The sequence below is a fragment of the Choristoneura fumiferana genome, chromosome 20, assembly GCF_025370935.1.
Source record: "Choristoneura fumiferana chromosome 20, NRCan_CFum_1, whole genome shotgun sequence".
NCBI lineage: Eukaryota > Metazoa > Arthropoda > Insecta > Lepidoptera > Tortricidae > Choristoneura > Choristoneura fumiferana.
The window spans coordinates 9,490,393-9,510,135 of record NC_133491.1 but is presented as its reverse complement, the minus strand read 5'-3'; the positions used below and the strand labels follow the sequence as shown (position 1 = coordinate 9,510,135).

The window sequence follows — 19,743 nt, the reverse complement described above, 5'->3', positions numbered from 1 at the left end:
TTAATGCTGCCAATATACCTACATAAGTGCACATTTTTTTTAGTTATTTATTTGCTTTCTCATTTTAAAACTACCTTTTAATTTTATTACATAATTAATATTTACGAACATTTTCCTGATATGTAAATCATTACATCTTTTTCTATGAATTATCCGAAAATTGTTATTTGAGATCTTTTTTTGTTGTATAATAATAATATGACATCACTTATGTGATCTGATAGATATCAATTGTGCCAGGTGGGCTCTTAAAATCTAATACAAGGCAGGTAATTCAATAGCTACAGATTTAAAGTATAAATACGTAATTAATATTTAAATACCAACGTAGTTAGTTGGATGAGTCATTTTGTTTTCATAATTTTAACACCTGACGATGGTAATGACTCGATATTAGGACGAGTTTGACATCTGTTCGTTCAAATCTACGGTGTCAAGTTTTATCATCGTGTTTAGAACTTTTCACCACCGTACTCGTTGCTGTGCCGGCTCTAAAGGCTCCATAGCGTATACAAACATAACTGTTTAATGTCTATATATATAAAACTGTGTATACCGGCTTCCGCGCACGTCATTCTCGATCGAACACGCTGCAGTCGCAGCCGTACGATTCCCGCGCTTTTTGACGTTGACAGAATTAAAATAAAAAAGTTGTTTACAGTGTTTTTTTTTTATACTGACAATTAGTGAGTTTGTTTTACAAGTGGCCAGGACGTGTAAGTATTTTAATGCTGGTCATTCACTTTGGAAGATGTAGGTCAGGTTTGTACGATTTAACGGGTTGGGTTAGTAATGAAATGAATGGTTAAACTTGTGAGATCTAGCAAACTTTCGAACAAACGGGACCACACAAAACAATGGTGCAGTTAATTCCCTTCACTTTATTAAATTTAGACTATACCATGCAGTCGTAGAATGTTAATTGCAGATGCATTCTTGCAAACTTGTATTTCGAATGTAAGAAGTTTTGAAAAGGGAAAAATATGTCGCGAACATGTTTTCAAATATTTGTCCTTCTTGAACCGGTTTGTGGTCAGAATCTAAATCGTCGCTTGTTTATCGATTTTAAAATTAAGTCCAAATCTTAGTCCTGAATTCCTCTTTCCTATAGGCACAATGATATTGTCAAATTTCAAATACAAAACAAAATAATTTAACTCTCTATTAGCTACGTCTATGTTAAAATTATTTGTAGTAGATAGTAAATGTGATGTTTTTTTTTTCAGATTAAAAAGCTAATCGATGTCAGTCACAATGCGATTGCTACTGGGTAAGTAGCACGATACTAAGTTTTTTTTGGGAAGCCGTGGTGGCCTAGTGGTTTGACCTATCGCCTCTCAAGCAGAGGGTCGTGGGTTCAAACCCCGGCTCGCACCTCTGAGTTATCCGTAATTCATGTGCGGAGTTACATTTGAAATTTACCACGAGCTTTGCGGTGAAGGAAAACATCGTGAGGAAACCTGCACAAACCTGCGAAGCAATTCCATGGTGTGTGTGAAGTTCCCAATCCGCACTGGGCCCGCGTGGGAACTATGGCCCAAGCCCTCTTGTTCTGATGATGATGATGATAAAATATATGACGACTATGACCTTTGTAGTTAAATCAACGATGAAATTATGTCATCGTAAAAAGAGTCTGTCAACTAAATCAATATTTATGAAACTGATTGATGATTTAAATAATATTATAAAAAAAACGTACTTCAACCACGCCCTCTCACAGGCTTATTGCCATAATGACGATGGATGGTGACGATAATGATGCTTTCATCCGATACGTATCTCTCTATCTATTTCAAATTTACCTACATTAATTCCACGCTCTAATTCCAAAAATATAATAGGATTATTCCGAATCATTATAGTAACTCATAATATAATACCTACATAATACATTGATTGGATATTTTTATAATCATACTTACATGAATAAACGTTCTTCATTATTGACAAAATTTAAATTTCCAATTGTAATAATTACGATAGGTAGAATAATTTAAAATCGCAAGTACATGCACTGTAATTGTATGAATATAATAGAATAGTGATGTAGCATACGTAATACAACATTTATTATGGGTATATCTTTTATGGAAATGTGATTTATAATCATTTATAATGATGATTGGAGTAGTTATGTCAGACTAGGTAATTTAATGTGAGACGTAGTATCATCAAGATGTTTAATCGTCATTGTACGACTTCATCTACGATGTTAGAATAAATTAACAATAAATTAAAAGAAAACTTATAGGATTAGTAAATATAAATATATACATTATTACTTTTAGTTAAAGTGGCAATTCCTAAACGCACAACATGAAAAAACATAGGTACCTTTGTTATAAAATATTTATCAGTCCGACAAGATTGCTAAGTCTAAATACACCATATTATTAGTTTTTTTTATGCACGTGATGTGAAAAAAAAACTGTTCACGGATATTAAACGTCTAATTTGCTTGCTTGCACCTAACCTACGCTAATGATTTACGAATACGTACAGTCAAGTTATCCAAAATGACATAAATACCACAATGCAAAAATGTCATCATACGTATATACTTAGGTACCTAATACTAATTCTCGGAACTCTCTATTTGCAGTCGATAATAATTGTAGTTGATTTGGAGTTGTGGTTTTTAGATTTCGTAGCCAAAATGGCCAAAACGGAACCCTTAAATAGTTTCGCCATGTCTGTCTGTCTGTCTGTCAGTCCGCGGCTTTGCTCAGGGACTATCAATGCTAGAAAGCCGTAATTCTGCACGAATATATATGTTAACTATGCCTACATAATGGTACAATAAAAAAATAAAAATAAATGTTTTTTAGAGTACCTCCCATAGACGTGAAGTGATATTTTTTTCTCATCCGATCTTGTAGTGTGGGGTATCGTTGGATAGGTCTTTTAAAACCATTAGGGGTTGCTTAAACGTTTTTTTCGATTCAGTGATGTGTTTGCAAAATATTCAACTTTAAAGTGCAAATTTTCATTAAAATCGAGCGTCCCCCCCTCTAAAATCTAAACCGATGGGTCGAAAAAATTGAAAAAATTCAGGATGGTAAGGTAAGGTAAGTATATCAAACTTACAAGGAAAACTACAACGGTTATGTTTTCTTGAGAATTAATAGTAAGTAGTTTAAGAGTAAATAGCAACGTAAGGTATAAAATATACCTAAACTTGGAATATTCCGTACAAAATACGAAATCCTTAGAAAAATATTGCTTTATTTTTCCTAATGGCTACGGAATCCTATTTCGGGCGTGTCCGACACGCTCTTGGCCGGTTTTTATGTATTTATTTATTATTATTGTATAAAAATTGGTTGTGGTTATGAGCTGACATAGTACCGGACATTACATATAGGTATAGGTCAAACACGTAACCCTCTTTTTGGGCATCGCCGCAACCGGGTAAAAATTGGCTTTATGTTAATCTTAATCTATAATAGCGAGGCTTCTACTGACGAAGGAGTTTTTTAAATTGCTACCTACTGAATCTTTATTAATCAAAATATATATAATAGGTAGGTATAGTATGGTTTCTTACGGGCACACTTCTACCATGATTTCTTTAGACGCAGATGAGATGAGAAGTATACAGTAGGTAGGTACTCTAAGCTTAATCTACTCTGTAATAACTTTGTTTTATACTGGCAAGTTGTTATCAAACTTCGTGAATAGTCCAGAAGGGGCATATTTTTTAATTTCGTGCGTGCGTGCTTGCGTGCGTGCGGGTGTGTGTGTGCCCAATTTATACTATTCGATGGATATTTTTATTTACTTTTCAGTCTAACGTATAGATCTGTGTATCGAATATGTATTGGTAAATAAATGTGTCTGTCTCTCTTTCTCAATCTATTAAAGCATTGTAAAGGAATGTCCTTCGTCATATATGGGGCAGTTTGAAAACAATGCCGATTAATGAAAGTAGGCTTGACTAAATAAAAAATTCAACGGTCGTTCCGACAAATATTTGCCGACACTAAGCACTACCTTGTTTTAAACTATTTGACATATCAATACGAATAACCTTATTTATATTATCAGCGTTTGTCAAAATGATTCGTGGTCGTGGTCGCAGCACTTAATATGAGTCTATTTATGGCAGTTACCTAAGCTAAGGCCGCGTGAGCTCATCAATCCTTCAAGGATTGGTTGTAGTTGATTTTTATCAAATTAAAAGTTATCTCATTAGTATTTATCTTGTCATTTCTCTATATGTTATCCCACGTGGTGGTTCACTGTTGTTCCGCCAGCAATAATTTCATCAAATACATTTACATTTCATACATTTAATAACTTAATCAACTTAGCAAAGTGGAAAATCCCCCGACATCATCATCGACATCGTCATTTCAAAATTCCTGAATCGAACGTTTGGCAACCTGTTTCATTTCGCAACTTATCATTTCCCAACTGTTTCTTATTTCTGAAAATGTACTAGGGGTTCTACACGATGGCCCTGAAATAAATCCTGAAATATTTACAGTTTTAGTTTGCGAAATTAAAAGTTGGGAAATGAAACAGGTTGCCAAACGGTACGTTGCGAAAAGGTAGTCTCTGGTGGAAACAGGTGAGCGGCGCGAGGCGAGGTAAGTAGGTAAATGAAGCGTTTCTATTGGTTAATGAGAAATATATTCCTCGCGCATCTCTGGTGGAAACACTGCTATAACACCCGTCTTTTTGCGTTGGGGGTTAGTTTTTGCTCATTGTTGTCTTTAAATAATTTTAATTGGTCAAAATTCATACCTCCATAAATTTAGGTATGACATAAACGAAAACTGGTAATTTAAATAGGAATGTTGTTTTATATGAGCTGTGATGAGGCTACCATATTTATGAGAATGACTGGTTGCACTTCATTTGTATTTGAAAGCAGTATGTTACATCCTTTATTCTGTACTTCGCAAAGGATATCGTTACAGTAAGTGACGTGATTTTAATATAAAGCGATTTTGAAATTCCGAGAAAGAATTGTGTGAAAGATTAACATAATATTGACGACCAGATGGCCTAGTGGTTAGAGAATTAATAGGTCGGGTCGATTCCCGTGTCGGGCAGATATTTGTATGAAAAATACGAATGTTTGTTCTCGGGTTTTGGGTGTTTACTATGTATTAAGTATGTATCTATCTATATAATTACATTTATCCGTTGCTTAGTACCCATAACACAAGCTTTGTTAAGCTTACTTTGGGACTAGGTCAATTGGTGTGAATTGTCCCGTGATATTTATTTATTTATTTATATTGACGAAATTTGTGTACGTGTGGTCTACCAATGTCTTATATCAAAAACAAAACAACTATCAAGCAATATGAAATGGTCTATGCCCAAGAGTGGACGTTGAGTGGACGTCATACGGCTGATTATGATGATAACTCAAGCAATATTCATGGAATCACAGCCGCCCGTATCACAAGCGAGGATTATTGTGATTTGATTTAAAAAATCACTCGTACCTACCCATATTTATACAAAAAATTAAATAAAATCTTTTAAAAAGAACATTGCTATAAAAATACAGCGCAAAAATTAGACCAGGTTCGAGTATCTAGTAGGTATAAGTAAATTAGAGATTATAAATATTCTGCTACACTACTCGCATTTCGAATTGCTTTTAGTTTGGAAGTACCTATCATAAATCATAAGCAATATATGTCGAAGTAAACGGACAAAAAAACACTGGGTCTAAGGTATGGACGTATGAAGTGATAATCTTCTCGTATGGCTCTCAGGCGGGATTGCTTTCCCAGACGGTATGCGCTCTATTACTTAGTAGTGTCAGCAAATATGTTTTTTACTGTAACTATCAGGAATATTTGAAAAAAAAGTAACATTATCGATCTCATTGTTTCATGGGTATTTTATGAACCAAGTGTAATAATCATATGTCGTTATTTGACTATTTTTTTATATTTATTCTATAAATTAAAGATTGACAATGCGTTTTATGGAACAGATTAACAATTTTTAAGCTGCCTTTACATATAACAGAGTTATAAATTCAATATTAGATAGAGAAAGATATACTTGCATGTGACATTATATGCAAGTATTCCTGCTGCATAGAGAAAAGCGTTTTGAAAAGAGACAGATGTATAGATTTTCCAAAAAATCAATATAAATCCATTTTCAATCGAATTAATTTTTCACTTCGCTGAACACTGTATTAAAAACCACATTGTTGAATGTAACCAGTACTCCTTTAGTGTAAAAAATACTTACTGGTCTAGTTTAAATCCTGATAATTTGAGAGGCCATAGGTTCACAGGGCTACTACGGCTTTTTGGGTAAAAAATGCGGTCTCATAATAAACAGGTTTATTTTTAGGGTTCTGGAGCCAAAATGGCAAAAACGGGACCCTTATAGTTTGTAATATCAATGCTAGGCTGTAATATATATAAGGTATTTTAAAATCATTAGGGGTTTGCTAAAACGATTTTTCGATTCAGTGATTTGTTTGCAAAATATTCAACTTTAAAGTGCACATTTTCATTAAAATCGAGCGTCCCCCCCCCCCTCTAAAATCTAAACCGGTGGGTGGAAAAATTCAGAATGGTAGTAAGTATATCAAACTTTCTAGGAAAACTATAACGGCTTAGTTGGCTTGAGAATTATTAGTAGTTTAAGAGTAAATAGCAGCCTAAGGTATAAAATATACCTAAACTTGGAAGATTCCGTATAAAATACGAAATCCTTAGAAAAATATTACTTATTTTTTTCGTAATGGCTACGGAACCCTATTTTGGGCGTGTCCGACACGCTCTTGGCTGTTTTTTTTTTATATCGTTCTGGTAATCCATTTTTATACCGTCTGTACCCGGTGCATTGAGAGAGCACAATAGCGCAGGGTCACCGCAGTGCGTTCACCGCGCCGCGTGCTTTACTCTAAAAGGCGGTTCCAATGTAGGCTACTGTATGTTACGCTAGACCACCAAATCGTGAGAACGTGTCAAAATATATAACGATTAAAAAGTATAATGAAAAAATATATAATGGTCATTTGACGTAATGTAATTTTCGGTGAAACTATTAATTACTAGCTTTTGCGAGCGGCTTTGCCCGCGTGGAATTCGGTTATCGCGCAATATTCCCTCGGAAACTGTGCATTTTACCGGGATAAAAAGTAGCCTATGCCAAAAATCACGTCAATCCATCGGTCCGTTTCGACGTGAAAGACGGACAAACATACAAACACACACACTTTCGCTTTTATAATATTAGTATGGATGGATTAGAAGAAGTTTTTTGTTCGCGTACCTTTTTCTTCGCGTGGACTCTATTGTGGACCATGCGATAGAGTTTTTAAAACTAAGATCGGTCTAGAGGTCCATATTAGGACTCACGCTTGGAAAATTTTAATTTTTTTAGTGTAGTTACATACGATAATTTTATAAAAAAATGTTAAATATTTTTATAAAATAGGGTCATGAAAAGTTAACTCTAAGGATCTTCTCAAGGTGTTTTAAGTTTTTCCCGAAATATTACAATAAGTTATTGGATTAATGTGACGGAACGCTCCCTTGTAAAGGTTTGTCATCAAAGTTTGGATTCAAAGCGTGATCACGATCACTTCTATACATATAATAATAATTAAATAGATATCGATCAATGTACGGCATTTGTTAACCGCAACTAAGAAACCACAAAAACATTTCAGTGTTCAGGTAAATGAACCCAAATCACCTGCAAAATATTCCGGATTTTTTTAAGACACCTTGTATTTTTAAAATTAATTAAATTAAAATAAATGGAGTAGGTATAGACTTTAAACACCGACTAAATACCTATCTATTATGTAGGTACCTACCTAAGCTGGACATTCGTTTTATTCCGGCTTCATTTTGTGACACCAAACCATGCATAGACGCAGGCTCATGTTAATACTTGGATAAGTACTAGAAATGTTTAATAGCATCAACAACCACTTGCTGAGCAGCCCATCTGGTTGCTCGCCCTCTCTCCGGTAAGCTGTAAAAGCCGTCTGAGGCTAACGCAACAGTACGTCCGAAAAAAAAATGCATCAACAACCGTTGCATGGAGAGGCACACAGCGTAACGTGCGCGTGCGCGGTGTGATATACAATCTCATCTGCCATTACGGCCATTACTAAGGGCCAGTATCCACTGAGGCAGCCATATTTAACCTTTTTTAACCGACTTCAAAAAAAGGAGGAGATTATCAACTCGGTTGTATTTTTTTGTACAGTCAAGTGTAAAAATATGAACGCAGGTATTCAAAGAGAGAGAGATATATATATATATTTGTTTACACATATTTGATATATAGAAAACCACATTGGGAAGAAATAATAAATAAATAAAACATCGAATAGTATAAATTGGGCCCATTTGCATAATGGGAATAAGTCTAAGTAATATAGACTCTTATTCAGACGCAATAATGCCATGGTAACATATTTTTTCATCTCTCCTGTTCGGAAAGTTTAATTTTCATGGGTAGATAGCCGGGTGGAAAATTGCGTTTTCATCTCTAGGGTGGAAAGTTTTTTTTTTTAATTTCTCGATTAGCCACGGAGTCGATGATATAATAAATAAGTAATAAAGTTCAAACTTCTTGGTTTGGCGTTCAACCTCCAGTTTTGTATATAAGCTCCTTGGTCGTGATCAACTCGATTTTTTTTATAGTTGGCCGTGGCATGTGGCCAGTCGAAAATGTACCGTTGGAGGTTGGATATAAGTAAATTCAATGTATTATAATTCCCATTTTTTTGCAGTATTTTACTTTCCTCGTAGTCGAAATGAAAAGTAGAGTGTCTAACTCGGGTGAAATTACCCATTTCCCCTCGAACTATTGGCGTTCTCACTTCGTTCGAGCACCAGAATACCTCGGGTGAAATGGGTCACTTTCCACCCTTGGTTATCAATCTACTATTGAGTGCCATAAATGTGTTGTGCAGATAGTACTTATGTAATGGTGTTATGTAATGGGAAAATTTGGATCTCAATCGGAATACAACGGCACCCGAAATGTGTACTCGTATTAAAGGAGTGACTTTTCATATCCATCAATATATAGAATTTTATTATTTATACTCGAGTCCAGAATTAGGTGAACCAACTAGACAGTTCATTACTCACAAATGTTGCCACAGTTACACCAGTGCTGTAATATCTATATAAAAAAAAACTTAATATCGATGTTAGAAAAAAACTCAATACGAAATTTGAAAGATTTCGAAAAAAAATTTGAACGTCGGTAAGGACGGCATCCGCCATTTTGTTTTATTGACATTATATATCATTCGACTTAACTCTGCCATCGGCTTGCTTGGAACTATTTCTGTTATTGTGAAATTTTCGTTTCGTTTTTATTTGTTGTTATCCTTTTTGTCGTTTTCAGGCCTAAGGCTATGAAAAAAGTCCAAGTGACAAACATCTTCATTCCGCGTCTACACAAGTACCACTACCATGAGTTTACAGTGACCGTACTCGATAGCGACGGCGTAAATAATTTGTATGGAGAATTGTAGGCACAGCGCTTCTACAACTAATTTACGCCGTCGCTATCGAGTACGGTCACGTAAACTCATGGCAGTGGTAATCGATCGATCGATCGATCGGTGGTTATATCGACAAATTTGTATCGACATATTCCTAGCCTATTTTTTTTTGCTATGTCTGGTAACATTTTCATTTGACAATCTAGTTCGCCTAATTTTGGACTCGAGTATGTCAAAATCACAAATGTACAGTACGATTACTTGGAGTTAACACTTGACAGATGGGCGTGCCTTCGGTCAATTTTCAACTTTGACGTCATACAAATAAAGTCATTTTTAGTATACCGCTACCCACGTTTACAGATTATATGATGTCAAAGTTGAAAATTGACTGAAGGCACGCCCATCTGTCAAGTGTTAACTCCAAGTAATCGTACTGTACGTATGTACGATGGGTATTCAAACTAATTGAGAGAGCACGATGAATGCGAACTTTTCCGATAAACTACGACGGTAAGCCATTACGCACTACTAGATTGCTACTATCTGTAGCAATGTACTAGGCAGGCCGTGAAATTGACTGTAAGTAAACAGCATTAAAAGTAGAAATGGTTGAAAAGTTTAATACTATTTTTATGCCAGGGTGACACTTATACCGGGTGTGGCCTGTAATACATATAAGCAAATAATTAAAACATAGATCATACTCCTCAAACTGAACAACATTAGTTCAGCGACTTTAAAATAATAGTTTTTAATTTTTATTACACTCAAGTTTATTCGAAGAAGCGATGTAAAGCAAAATTCTTGATGTTTGTAGCGTGACAGGCGAGGTCAGTTGGGTTCTAGGATGGCGTACATTGATAACAGTATTTAATTTGTATGAAAAGAGGAAAATTCAAAGACTCCATTATTTTTAAAAGTCGCTGAACTAATGTTGTTCAGTTTGACGAGGAGGTTTTTGCTCGTATTACAGGCCACACCCGGTAGAAAATTGGAGGGCCGCAGGTTAAGTACATCTACATTAAAGTACCTAACCTAACTTAACGGAACCTTTTATTTTTAACTAGCTGTTGCTTGCATCTTTGTCTGTATCCCGTGGAAATTTTACACGTTCCCAAATTAAAATATAGCCTATATAATATATCCTAATATGAAATTTTACAGGTGATATAATTTTTAAAATAGGTTTAGTAATTTCTGAGTTTACCCATTGCAAATAAACACACAATCGAACCTTTTCTTTTCATAAAAGACAAGAAAAATAGATTCTTCCTCCACTTTTTAGGCTTCCGTAGTATAAAGAACCCTTATAGTTTCGCCATATCCGTCCGTCCGTCTATTGCTTATCCTAGATACTGTTAGTGTTAGAAAGCTGTAATTTTGCATGAGTTTGCATCTTAAATAAAATCTTGTAAATAAACCAAGAGTTTACTCTTTGTTTACAGAAAAAATATGCCTAAAAGATCCCGTCGTAGTGGACGAAGCCTTTACCATACCCCTTAACTTTTAATCTTTGCTTTCTAATGTTAATGCCCTATTCTATTGTTTTGTCTAAACGCATCTCTGTTGGCTTAGGTCAGGAGTTAGAGAGGTTCAGTTACAATTTTACGCACGAACTATAAGTACGTAACGGTTAAACTAAAGCGTTTAAAAGCGTTAAAAATAAGTGTTTTTATTTTCAATAACTTGCTTCATTTTATACGCGGATAATCGGTTGTTTTCAACTATTGACCAGACCAGACACGATTTTTTTGCGGATAAGCATTCGATACTTTCGCACCCGCTTACTAGGGAGAAAAAGATATAGGCTACACATATATGTAGAGGAATCAACTAACCAAGAACCGGCTAAAATTGGCCATTAGGCAACATAACCTGAAGCTATGTTCGCACAGAATCACAATCGCATTTATAATGTCTTTCACTCAAAGGAAAACGGATAAGGGGAGAAAGAGATAGTAAATACTAGGCAAAAAATCCTCTGGAAGGCCTAGCTAGGCCTATAGATCCAAAGAACAAAGCCTTTAGCCTGGAGTTTAAAACGATTAGCCAAACGATGCCAAACTGTTTAAGTGATTCCTGTAGTCCAAGTTTGATAAGTTTTTTGATGGTTGATTTAACAAACCTATGTATTTCTGTAAGCGTGTGTTTATTCGATAAATTTTATGATTATTCTTTTAGCTAAACAACAATCCCAAAAAATACGTATCTGCAATAGACCTGTTCTCGTAGGTAGGTATGTTTACAAAATGCTTACTTTACCGTGTGAACAAAATTATTTATCGCACAGTTTTATTTTTAGTCACGAAACTTAGTTACGAAAATTGAGGATAAAGAGCGATTACTCTTTATCCTCAATTTTCGTAACTAGTAGCGAAGCGACTTACAAAAAAAAACTGTGCGATAATTTGTGCTGATTTTATATATAGTTTTTCACAGACCAGGATACTAGAAATCTTTTAATGAGCCTTCGAGAAAAACATCGAAAACTATTTTTGTACTTGACTCATCTTTACTCGTAACATTCAACCTTCAAAACGAGGTAAAAGCTTATTTAAAAACAAGTTGCAAGATGCAGTACTGACCCTGACAGTGCAGCGTTGTTGCATTCGAGTTGAGTCGATACCGCTAACTCGGCCTACTTCTCGATATTCCAATCCATACAACAGTTATATCGAGAGTATCGAGATGTCCTTAATACTTTAGTAGCCGTGTCGTGCTCTCAGGTTAACAGTAAATTGTGTATAATCTGCTGTTTAACGAACGAGATGCTAATTGGTGACCAATATAAAAGTATCCGCGTATGGTGATGATAATTGATGTAGGCCGTAGGCCAAAACATGACTTTAAATATTAAATAAGTTTCTGTTAAAAAATGCATTTTTAGTACAAGCGTCCTTTTTTTTTTTAGTTGACTGTACTTGTATTGTCATCCAACTTACGCATGTATACCAACTTTCAAGTCAATCCACTCAGTAGAAGTGGTGAATGAAGTGCAAGATCTGACCCAACAAACGGCAAGTTAAATATAAACTTGTGAAAATATACAGTGTGTTCCCGGCAGCCAGGCTTTTTTTAAAGGAGGTTAAAGTAACGTATTTCTGTAACTTAACCATGGCATTAGTTTAATTAATGTAAACTAAAATTCAGGCTTTGTTAACTTTCTAATAAAATTATGATTGCCAGCAATGTATAGCAAAGTAAAACACAGTTGGGCCAATCAACTTTTTACCGACACTAATCTGTCCGCGACATTTTTTAAACAATTGCAGATTTTTGTAAGTAAACATGTTTTTTCTCTAATTTAATACATGGTGTACATGAATACATGCCATGCTACGTAAGTTCAACCTATTAAACCGTGAAATATCTTGTTGGAAGTACGATTTTTTGGTAACGCTAGAGACAATTTTGGTAACGCAGGAGACGCCAACTGTGTCGGTGTAATAGCTGATTGACCCAGTTACTTTGATACATTGTTGGCAATTAAACTAATATCATGGCTAAGTTACAAAAATACGTTACTTTAACCTCCCTTAAAAAAGCCTGGCCTGGCTGCCAGTAACACACTGTAGGTATGATGCGTGGCGTGTCGGTTTATTTTCATTACAGTCAACAATATATATAGATATTCTTCATGAAAAAATAAATCTAATACCTTATTAAAAGGAGCAATTCTTGTAATATATGTATATATATTTTTGATGTCGGAAACGGCTGCAACGATTTCGATGAAATTTGGTATGTGAGGGTTTTCGGGGATGACAAATCGATCTGGCTTGGTCTTATCTCTGGGTAAAACGCTTATTATCGAGTTTTAGCCAGAGCAAAGCTCGGTCGCTCAGGTACTATAAATAAAACAAAGTAGACATTAGGTCAGTTGATTAGCAGAACAATCAATGTTATAGAAAATCACCCACTGCATCTATCGCCATGCTAGAGGCCATTACAGGCTTTTGATCGTCTAAGATAGTGATATACGTTTGTCGAAATGAAAATACTTCATTTGATAGGAACTTATTTAAAAACTGATAGACCCCTTATTTGGCTGATGGTACTTTCTGAAAAAAAAACTCGGTTTAGTTGATTTAAATATTTGTTTGTTAAACTTGATAGTTTGATGTATTTTTCAAGTAGGTGATAATAATGGACTTAAGGCTAAACACTACAATCAAGATTTAATTTTTTGATAGGCAGTGACCATATAATAAAACACCGGATGATAATAGGACTAGGTACTTATGCACATTTTTTCGCGAATCGCTTGCTTAAACATAATAAGTAAAAGATGAACAAGATGGAGATTAAATGCCAACGATTAATCTAAAATATTCACCAGATCCGTGTTTTTAGGAACTTGGCATTCAAACTGGTTATAGTCAGACTTGAACATAAATAAATAAATAATTTTATACTAACTTCATTAAATTCTTGCCAATTTAATATTGCACTATACGTCCAACTATTCTATGTAGATGCTTATATGCAAGCTAATTAGTCTATAAAGATTTTGTTAAAAGTAAAATATACCATGAAACTTTCTTCTCATTGAGATTTGTAGTTGTCCAGTTTAACTTTTAAAAAATGTTGTGTCATGGGTACTTTGGTTAGCCGTCCTCAGAAGTTATCTAAACAAATCTCACGACGTTTGTTGTGAAATCTTTGAAGTACCCAGAAATGTTATATCATTAAAGGTTAAATAAATAAAACATTTGAACATCTAGAACGCGTTAACAGATTTTTCATCTTTTATTCTAGCCTCATTATCAGGGGTACCTATTGTAATTGTTTGTAACAAATAAATTAGGCAACGGTGCTTTTAAAATGAATACGAGTATAAAAATAACGAACCTTAATTTTCGGAAGCTGCTTCGCCTCTCATTATATTGTCCCCATTAAACGAGTACGTAAATGTATTTGACATACTGTGTCGGAAAAAATCTTGTTTCGTTAAGGATTTTGGAGGATAATTAATTATTATACGTATTGTTTTCATAAATGTCGAGAAATAACTTCTGAATCTTAAGTTATTCGTTGCTTCTCTTTGTTGCAGTACTATGCCTCGTGGGTCTGTGTAGTGCGCGATGGGTGCGGCGCGGGCGCACGCAGCCGAAGACCACTAGCTTCGTCGGTGAGGCCACCAATGAGCTATCAACGGCCATCTTCCAGGTAAAGTTTCCGAAATCGCTATTGGAGAGAGAGAGAGAGAGGGGACCCTTGACTTTTAATAAACGACCTGAAGTGATAAAAAATAAAATAGTAAGAATTCAAGAAGATTTTTTGGAATCTTTTTGTATTTTTTTTTATTTCAATTCCAAATTTTTACTTTTACGGTCATCCCGTAAAACCGAAATTGAAAATACAAACTGAAATATAGATGCACAGAAAAACAGAAAAATAAAGTAAGTAGTAAGAATTCAGCTTATTGCAATGTGGCTGTAATTTTAGGTTATTCCTAACACAGTATAGTAATTGTTCCAAATTTCTTTCTAAATGTCAAATTTTGTGAACTTTCAGGGTTACATTGATGATAACAAGAACATCGCATTCTCACCACTGGGCTATTCCGCCATTCTTGCCATACTGGCTGAAGGTGCAACTGGCCAAACGAGAGAACAACTCGTCTCAGCCTTACACCTGCCTGATGATCAAGCTCTTACCAGAAAAACATTCCGGTACATCATGGAAAGACTGAAAAATACACACGAGTACAAATACAACCAACCAGAACTGAAAAACTACTTTTACATTTACAAAAACTACACAATCAATGATGATTACAAGAAAATTCTAGAAGATTACTATCTAACTGAAGTCAGGTCTGTGGAACGGTACAATGACGCAGATCATTTCAAACCCGAAGATACCGATGATAAGAGTGAATTAATAATTGAAATAAACGACAAAAAAGCTGAAGAAAGTAAGAAGAACGAAGAAATCGTTGATTTAGTTCCACCAAAACAATCTGATGAGAAATTAATTTCCTTTGCTGTTGAAGATAAACCTGAGAAAGTTGACATTTCTCAAATTGAATATAAGCCAGCTAAAAATATTAAAGAAAAGATAAAACTGGTAAAAACTTACCCTAAGAAGGAAGAGTCGGGAGAAGAAGAAGAGACTATGGTAGCTGTTGAGGCTAGAAATCATGCAAGGAGCCTCAGAGTTCTGATGGACAAAAATGACATTGCTTCCAGTATTTCTGTAAACAGCGTTGGCAAAAAGTCAAGCACGAGTGAGTACCAATCATAGTGCGTCAATGCATTGTAGATAACAAGATAGTTATAATAGTTATTAATAAACATGACAGAAATGTTAAGAAGTCACTACAACAATTCAAAATAATTTAAGCTACTTTTACAGAAGTCGAATTGAAGTTACTTTCTATCTTTTAATCAAGTATTGCGACTTGGGTCCACTATTAAACCACAATTGACTACATTGCTGTACGAAAGCATAATTGTTTCAAGTCTTTGATCATCAGTCAATTTTAATCTAGTTTAGTCAGGTACCTATCTAGTTTATATTTTAATTTACATATATACACGATTAATAAACGTGTTTTAAATCATTCTAGCTTCACCATCAAACTCTTTGATGATCATTTTCAATGGAATGTACTTCCGTGGAGCCTGGAAACAGCCCTTCGAGAAAGTTGAATCTGCCATGTTCTATACATCCAATACTGAGAAGAAACAAGTACAGATGATGTCTACCAAGGGTATCTTCAGAACTGGGTCCCTACCTGGACTCGACAGCTCGGCTATTGAGCTACCGTACGATGTAAGTAGATTTAATGGCATTATGTATGAGAGTGCCAGATTGTACGTCAGTATATTTAAGTAGATGTCATTTTAAAAAAGATTCATAAAGTATCCTTACATTTTTAAAACCATTCTTTGGTACTGAATTAGCCGCAACGATTGTCATATGATAGAATAATAAATAAATAAATAAATATAAATAAATATCATGGGACAATTCACACCAATAGACCTAGTCCCAAAGTAAGCATAGCAAAGCAACGGATAAATATAATTATATAGATAGATACATACTTAAATACATAGTAAACACCCAAGGCCCGAGAACAAACATTCGTATTTTTCATACAAATATCTGCCCCGACACGGGAATCGAACCCGGGACCTCAAGCTTCGTAGTCAGGTTCTCTAACTACTAGGCCATCTGGTCGTCTGCATGGCAGAATGGTTTGTCACTTTAAGTATCTATATCATTTGAGACCATTTAGAAAAATACTCGTTAGCATCTATTAGACGTGCACGTGCATGTTTTAGTAACTGTTTTGTCGGTACTAATCAGTTAGTTACGCTGCATTTTACATATCTATGAACTAAAAACTAAAAACGATTACCTTTCTACTCCGTGATCGTATTTACAAGACAGCTACACCTGAATATCTTTATGCAAATATACCTAAAACCACTACGAATTAGAAGCTATCCTATATGAGCTTATTACAATTTTTTTCCCAGGGCGGTCGTTACTCTCTGCTGGTGGTGGTGCCTCGTACTCGAGACGGTCTCATCCGTCTGACAGCGGATTTGCCTGCATCGCCTTTGGAGGATATTCAGGATAGCTTGCATGAAGAGGAATTGCAAGTTTGTCTACCCACGTTCAACGTCGAGACCACTACCAAGCCTGTTGCAGCGCTAGCTAAGGTAAGCATACATACATCTTGTAAAGATAGAAGATAAGATTTCTCTACATAGGCTCATGGGGTACAGGCGCGAAAGAGCTTGTAATAGAGATTTTTTCGTGCCTGGTAAAATAACTGGCGACTACTAATCAGATCAGATCTGTCGTTATACTACGAGTATTAAGATCCCTTTCCTAAACAATTGAACGAAAAAAAACGAGTACGACTATCAATGAAATGGTGTATACGATCATTATTTGGGGTCGGCCGACTGCTTTTTTGCGTAGGTACCTACTTGACAAAGCATGCTCGGTATAGTGAGCTTAGAAATGCAGGTTCAAAACATAGATCCGTTAAGCAAACCTTTTGATGGTAAAAATGTATAATAATGCAAAGTGATAATGTGTTAATATAAGAATTCTTGAACGTTTCAGTTTGGAGTCAGCAGTATCTTCAGCCGGGAAGCGGAGCTGTCAGGAGTGTCCTCGGCGGAAGGACTCTTCGTGCAAGAGTTGGTGCAGCACGTCGCTGTCCGGGTCGACAACGCCGATTCCTCCTCGTCACAACTTTCTGGTAAATATAAGTCAAACCGGTTAACCGACCATAATTGGCTAGTTTCATAAAAAAAAATCTAATAAATCCGTGAATTAGATTATCAGAAAATATTGGCCACGTATTTTTTCTTTTGTCAATAAAACAGAAAATGATGAAGATACAACCAGTTGAAGTGCACCAGTTTTAAGCAAGGCTTGAAGTCACGGGCTTCCACTCCCGGAATTTGACATGCTTCATCTTTGTATTTTTTTTTTAATTATTAAAAAAAAATATGTGTCCAATATTATATTTTATAACAATCCAACAGACAGTCTAAACAGAATAACATTTTTTTAACAATAGATGCTCACCTGGCGTCATAGATGGACCATTCTATTTTTATGTAGCCATGTGAAATATAAGGCATACCTGGCGATTTTTTCAAGAGTAAATAACTTAAATAAAAACTGAAATAACTAAATTTAATCTTTTAAAGCAAGAAAACATTAAATTTAAAGAAATTTTGTGGAAAAAAATTGTAATTCAGCGGTAAATACACCAATCTTCATACAAATGGCGGGTACATGCATGTCCACTGCGTTATCTACTTTATAGATAATAATGATTACTTTTTATATGTAGAGATAATTTTAAATGTAAGCTTAATTATGTGCCTATTTAAATGATTAATGATAAAACCAAGCACATTACCGTTTTTGTAAAAAAAAAATTTGAAGAGCACATTACAAAAAAATACTGGTCAAAGAAAAGTAGAATGGCCCATATATAAAAAAGGTCATGTTCCCTACACATGGACAGGACAAGGATATCAATCAATGGTCAGTGTAATGAGAACTTCACTTCCATTAAAGATAAGATGTCTTTGTTTCGTATTTTCGAGTGGTTCAACAGTCATTTTTAGCCCACATATGTCCCACAGCTGAAGATAGACCTCTCAGAATGAAAGGACTTGGGCTGTAATTCTCGTTCTTTGTGTACATTGGAGACTTCACGTACAAAACAACTTATTAACAATTTATTAATAACTTATTTTTCTAATGATACCATTTTTCTCTTGCAGCAAGCAACACAGTACAAGAGTCCCTCAAGAATCTCCCCTTGTCCAGTATAAAGCCAGCGCGTCGCTTCAACGTGGACCGGCCATTCATCTTCTTTATAATCGACCGTTTGGATAAGCTAGTGGTCATTGCGGGGAAGGTCACTGACCCTCAGTTACCAATGCCGTTCGAAATTTAAAATAGTCAAATGGACAAAAGAGAGTCATAATCGAGACAACACTTTTTTCTTTTTTCGAATCATTAACATTATGAACGAGTTGAATTTAAAACTGATTCAGCCAGTATTCTCAGTGCGCTTTATTTGTTTCTCCTTGAAAGAGACGAGATGTACCTATTTTTGATGTTTTATTTTGTTATACTGATTCTTGCTGTGAAAATTACCCATTTCCAAAAGACTTCAGTTTAAGGTGAAAATGAACCAGTAGCATTTGATAATTGACAAGTACACAGCTTAATTTTAAGGTCCTTAGGTTAAGTTATAATTTATTTCAGTGGTAGTAGTGATAACGTTTTTTTAAGATAAAATTATTTATTTTTACAAACTGAAGTTTAAATTTCCTTAATAACCCCTACCGCATATTCCAATATCATATCAGCTTTACTACGCTACTTAAATATGCATTATTTCAGCTATATAAATACGAGTATACGTCCCACCGCAGAGCACAGATCTCCTGTCAGATTCAGAATAAGAGGGCTTAGGCCGCAGTTGCAACGCGGGCCCAGTGCGGACTGGGAACTTCACGTACACAATTGAATTTCTACGCAGGTGTGTGCAGGTTTCTCCACGTTGTTTTCTTTCACCGTAAAATATATGGCCAATTTCAGTATTTTCGCACATAAATTCCGAGAAAACTCAAGAGGTGCTTGCCCGAGTTTAAAACCACAATCCTCTACTTGAGAGGTCATAGGTGAAACTGAATTAGACTACACGACCAGATGACCACGACTAAATACGCGTACCTACCTACGCAGCTTAAATATGCAAGTTTACTAGACCT

General features: G+C 35.2%; 1 protein-coding gene across 2 annotated transcripts; it reads left to right on the top strand.

Moving 5' to 3' along the window:
* The first annotated feature begins 555 nt into the window (after positions 1 to 555).
* Positions 556 to 19,284, top strand: Spn100A (Serpin 100A). Of its 2 annotated transcripts, none has more exons than XM_074103100.1 (8): positions 556 to 716; positions 1,227 to 1,270; positions 14,526 to 14,641; positions 14,990 to 15,704; positions 16,047 to 16,252; positions 16,966 to 17,151; positions 17,564 to 17,702; positions 18,745 to 19,284. In XM_074103100.1, the coding sequence occupies exons 2-8, from the start codon at positions 1,243 to 1,245 to the stop codon at positions 18,918 to 18,920; spliced, it is 1,566 nt and encodes a 521-aa protein (XP_073959201.1). In that variant the 5' UTR covers positions 556 to 716; positions 1,227 to 1,242; the 3' UTR covers positions 18,921 to 19,284. The 2 variants fall into 2 exon arrangements, with proteins under 2 accessions (XP_073959201.1, XP_073959202.1); XM_074103101.1 differs by lacking the exon at positions 556 to 716 and adding an exon at positions 744 to 762.
* The last annotated feature ends 459 nt before the right edge of the window (positions 19,285 to 19,743 follow it).

Coding starts and splice junctions, on each gene's coding strand:
- Spn100A (XM_074103100.1), top strand. CDS start 1,243: ATGTCAGTCACAATGCGATTGCTACTGG. Junction 1,271..14,525: donor CACAATGCGATTGCTACTGG/GTAAGTAGCACG, acceptor TCTTTGTTGCAG/TACTATGCCTCGTGGGTCTG. Junction 17,703..18,744: donor CTCCTCGTCACAACTTTCTG/GTAAATATAAGT, acceptor TTTCTCTTGCAG/CAAGCAACACAGTACAAGAG.